Source organism: Gekko japonicus, unplaced genomic scaffold (genome assembly GCF_001447785.1).
Source record: "Gekko japonicus isolate JY-2015 unplaced genomic scaffold, Gekko_japonicus_V1.1 scaffold3183, whole genome shotgun sequence".
In the NCBI taxonomy this organism is placed as follows: Eukaryota; Metazoa; Chordata; class Lepidosauria; order Squamata; family Gekkonidae; genus Gekko; species Gekko japonicus.
Window position 1 is genome coordinate 117637 of NW_015170370.1, and position 4889 is coordinate 122525.

The 4889-nt window shown below is 45.5% G+C and overlaps 1 protein-coding gene across 1 annotated transcript in view; it reads left to right on the forward strand.

The window, feature by feature from the left end:
• The window catches only part of LOC107116334 (zinc finger protein RFP-like), a 35826-nt gene that overhangs the window by 17590 nt on the left and 13347 nt on the right, over nt 1–4889 (forward strand). Inside the window, exons 3-4 of the mRNA XM_015418237.1 lie at nt 32–262; nt 2085–2107. Of these exons, the coding sequence (XP_015273723.1) occupies nt 32–262; nt 2085–2107 (254 nt within the window). The remainder of the gene's footprint in view (nt 1–31; nt 263–2084; nt 2108–4889) is intronic.

Consider the following 4889-nt stretch of genomic DNA (forward strand, 5'->3'; position numbering starts at 1 on the left):
CCTCCCTCCCTCCCTCCCTCCCTCCCTCCAGAAAAGAACAAAATCAGGGAGAGAAAAGGTAGTGGCTGAGTTCAGAACACTACACCATTTCCTAAATGAACAAGAAAAAAATCTACTGTCCCAGATAAAAGAGACAGAGAAGGAGATTAGAAGGAAAAGGGACGAGTACCTGGCCAGACTCTCTGAGGAACTCTCCTCTCTTGAAAGCCTCATCCAGGAGATGGAGGAGAAGAGTCAGCAGTCAGTGACTGAACTCCTGCAGGTACGACTCTGGTGGAAAATGTTCAAAGTCATTCTCAACTGGATAGTGTTTGCAAACTTTTTCTGATGAAAACAGGGCCACACTACCAAGAGAAATCCCCAATCCTTGAGAGGTGTGGTTGTCCTGAAGTGATTTCTTTAGCCTTCACGTACCTGGCAAAGATTCTCCATTTCTCTGCCTTTCATCACCGCCATGAATGTGGAGTCATTTGCACTGGCAATGGAGTCTCCACATGGGAGTTTTTTGTGCAGTTTTCTACATCAACTGCCATTTCCTCTGTACCTCCCTCTCACCTGTAACTAGAGATGTAAAATTTCCGGAAATTTTGAAGCTCGGAAAAAAGCCCGTTTTCCCCCCAGGGAAAAACAGGATTTTTTGGAAAAATTGAAAAAAAATGCTACATTAGCACTTTTTTTTTCTTTTCAAGATTGAAAGTCATTATGTTACTTTAGGAACATAAAATATGACTATGGACAATTTTGCTTGGCATGAAATTATCACAACTAGCATATTAAAAATATAGTGTATCCAAACAATTATTACAAACATTGTTTACTTATTTTATAATATTTATTTGTAATTGAAACAAATGGAGCAACAATCTTTTGGTGTAGTGGTTAGGAACATGGACTCTAATCTGGGAGAACCGGGTTTGATTCCCCACTTCTCCACTTGCAGCTGCTGGTGTGATCTTGGGTCAGTCACAGGTTCTCTCAGAGCTGTTCTCTCAAGAGCAGTTTCTGTTAGAGCTCTCTCAGCCCCACCTACTTCACAGGGTGTCTGTTGTGGGAAGGGGAAGGAGATTGTAAGCCGCTCTGAGACACCTTTGGGTAGTGAACTTCTTCTTCTGAACTGTTTACTAGTCTATATGGAACAGACAAAAAAACCCTCCTCCACAAAACAATTTTTAAAAATCCAGAAGTAACAATTATTCATAGTTCCTCTCCACAGTATTAAATAAAAGTAAAAAACCCATTCTCATAAAAAGAATTGAAGAGGGGGGAAATGTATAGAAGGGAGTGTGGGGCTAGGTTTCAATGAAAGGCCTTGACAATTTATCAGAATCATTTTCTGAGCTGTAATTATCAGTATCAGTTTCAGTCTCTCCTTCTGCAGCTACTTTGTTGTGTTTGTCATTATCATGCTCCATAATCAATTTCTTTTATTTTATTTTTTCAATTTTTCCAATTTTTCAGAAAAAAAAGGCTTCAGGAAAAAAACGGAAAGAACCCGTTTCCCCCCGAATTTTTCTATTTTTTTCCTCGGCCTTTACATCTCTACGTGTAACACCAGAGGGGCCTTTTTATATAGCTGCTACAACCCTATAGTACAGTGCCATAACAATCTATTGCCACAATTTGTGAGTTACTCTGGCTACCCGGCTGTCATTTCTTCAAGGAAGTGGCTAGCACGTTTTGTTGCACGGCTAGTCCCCTTTCATCTGTGCAATGGAAAGTGCTAGAGACCTTTTTCTAAAAATGAAAGCTATAGCATGATAGCAGTTCGCAGCTGAAAAATAGCTCTTTGGTTGCACAGCAGGGAAAACAGTGGACTTGATGGGCTGACAGAAGGAAAATGGTACAACTGTGAGGGGAACCTTGAAAATGTGCACTTTCCCGTCCAGATGGTGTATGTAACATGCTTGAACTGCATTGTTTGAGAAGAAGTGTACTGAGAACATGAAAAGGTTGAAAGGGGAACAATCAAAGGATAAGGAAGTGTGAATGTTCCAAATAAACCCACTGCACAGAAAACCTTCATTGTGCTACTGCAGTTCAGGGCAGACACTGAGTTTTCTTTTCTTTCTCTTCCTTCCTTCCAGGATGTCCGAGGCACCTTGCAGAAGTAAGTGGATCCCATTCATTTCCCTTAATCATTTTTGAAGCCTGTGGATAACATATGGTTCCAAGCCTTGTGTCAACATGGCAAAGAGAATGAGCTCTTGGGGGCGGGTTGGAGTCTGGCTGAGGACCTATGTCTGGCCCTTCAGAGACTGCCTCCTCCTCCCGCAGTGCCTCTGCCACTGGCTGTGGGTTGGGGTCAGGTCCACTGGCTGCCTCCTCCTCAGAGGATCCTTCAGTGTCTCTTTGCTTGGCTGAGCTTGGCTGGCCCACAACACAGTCATGGAGATTAGAGAAAATTCCTACAGTGGTGTGTCCAGTAACCCAGAGGTGACTTCATTATCTCTGCAATATCACTTCCCCCCAATTTTTGGCTCAGTGGATCAACTGTACAGAATGAAGTGTGGGGGTTGGAGCTTCCCTGCCACGGATGGGCAACTGGCAACTCTTAGGACAGCCTGGGAAGTGGTTGGCCCTGAGGCTCCATGGGAGAGCAGGCAGGACTCCAAATGCTTCAGTGTTTCAGGCAGCATTTCTCCCTAAAGAGACCTGAAGTGGCTTATATCCAACATGAGGGACTGTTGGCGATGGGTGGGGTGCACCTTACAAAGAATGGGAGGAATGTCTTTGCTGGAAGACTTGCGAACCTGATCAGGAGGGCTTTAAACTGAAGACATTGGGGGTGGGGGAGGTGGGAAGAAAAAGCCTGAAGTTGTGCAGCTGTCAGGTTTTCCCAATAACTCAGTATCAATCATGGGTTCTTCAGCAGACTCAGTTTAGCAATGGAAATATAAAATCTTGTGTCAGGAATGGCGGGCGAGGGGTGGGCAGAGCAAATTATACTTTATTCATATATGAGCCCCTGTTGGGAATAAGCCAATAAGCAAGCACCTGTAAGTGCAGGGAAAAGCTAATGGCTCAGGACTCAGTGGGGAAAAAGCAGAGCGGTTTTCCCATTTGTGAAGGGTTTCTTGCTCCATGTTAAGCATAAATTTCCCTTTTTCACTGAGAAGCGAGTGCACTCGCATTCCAGGATTAGAGGGCTGAAAATGTAGCTCTGCTAAGTCATCCCAACTCTGTACATTCTGCATGCAAAGAGGAGAGCAGGACTGTGCGTACTGACCCTGACCCTGGACATACAACCATCTACAATGAGGCCTGTGCACAGAGGTCAATTCGGGGGGGATCGCGGGGGATCGCAGTTCCCCCGGGTGAGGTGCGGGGGATGGGGCACACGACGAAGCCCTGCCCCCCATTTCCGGCCCTCATTCATCCAGGAGGAGGCAGGAGAAGAGGGAGGGTAAGTTGCTTCCTCCCCGCCTCTCCCCACCCCTGCCTGCCTGGGGCCAGGGAGGGCCTTGGCGGGGCTTCCTCGCACTCCCGCCGGCCTTGCAGGTCCACCGCCGGGCCCCTGATGTCAGGGGGTGTGGCATATGCTAATGAGTTATGCTAATGAGTTCCCCTAGCTCTTTTTCTATGAAATGACCCCTGGGCTTTCGGCCAGGAACCTAGCCCCCTGATTGGAGCGGGCTAGGATCTGCATAGTCCATTGTCTCTTGGAGCGAAGCTCGACATTTGTGTCTGACCGCGTGGAGCCCAAGCAGGCCACGCGGTCTGGACTGGATACATTACAGCAAGACAGCTAAGGAGTTACAACTGGGCAAGAGGGCAGGGCAGCAGAGAGCAAGCTACACATCCTACACATTCCAGCCCATAGCGGCATCAGCTGACACTAAATTCAAGAAAGGAAGGGACCAGAGAATTAATGAACAGGAGAGAGGTGAGTTCAGTAGTTTTCAGGTAAATTCAAAGGGACCTATGGTAGGAAAGGATGTCTGTAATCTGAGATGTCTTTATAATAATTCACACAGTATGGGAAATAAACAGGATGAACTTGAACTTCAAATATTGGAAAGTAAGTATGATCTGATAGGTATCACTGAGACTTGGTGGGATGAGTCTCATATATGGAGCACAGCGATTGACGGATATACCTTGTTCAAATGGAACAGAATAAACAAAAAAGGAAGCGGGGTGGCACTATATGTTAAGAATGAATACACTTGCACTGAAATTCAGATTTTCGAGAGTTGCCCTGTTGAAAGTGTGTGGGTAAGGATAAAGTGAGGAAAAAAAGAAGGGGATATTGTGGTGGGGGTATACTACAGACCTCCAAACCAACCGGAGGAACTGTGCAACAGCTTGCTAAACTTTCACAGAGACAGGATGTAGTGTTATGGGAGTTTTTAACTATCCAGATATTTGTTGGAAATCTAACTCTCCTAGACATGGGGCATCCCGTAGATTCTTGAATAGTCTTGCAGACAACTTCATCTCTCAGAAGGTGGAGATGGGAACCAGAGGATCTGCTATCCTGGATTTAATCCTGACTAACAGGGAAGAACTGTTGAAACATTGAATGTTTTTAAGCGGAGGCTGGACGACCATCTTTCGGGTATGTTGTAGGGCTATCTTTTGGCTACACTCCTGCAGAGTGCAGGGGGTTGTACTAGATGACCTACAAGGTCCCTTCCAATTCTGATGCTATGAACTGGTTGATGAAGTGAACGTTGTGGGATCCTTGGGGAATAGTGACCATGTCGGCTTGGAATTTGACAAAGAGAAGGATGTGAAACCAAGACATAGTAGGACTAGTATCCTGGACTTCAGGAAAGCTGATTTCAAAAGACTCAGAGAAATATTAGGTAGGATCCCATGGCTGGAAATGCTGAGGGGGAAATCAGCACAGGAAGGATGGGTGATGCTGAAAAATTAAGTGCTTAAGG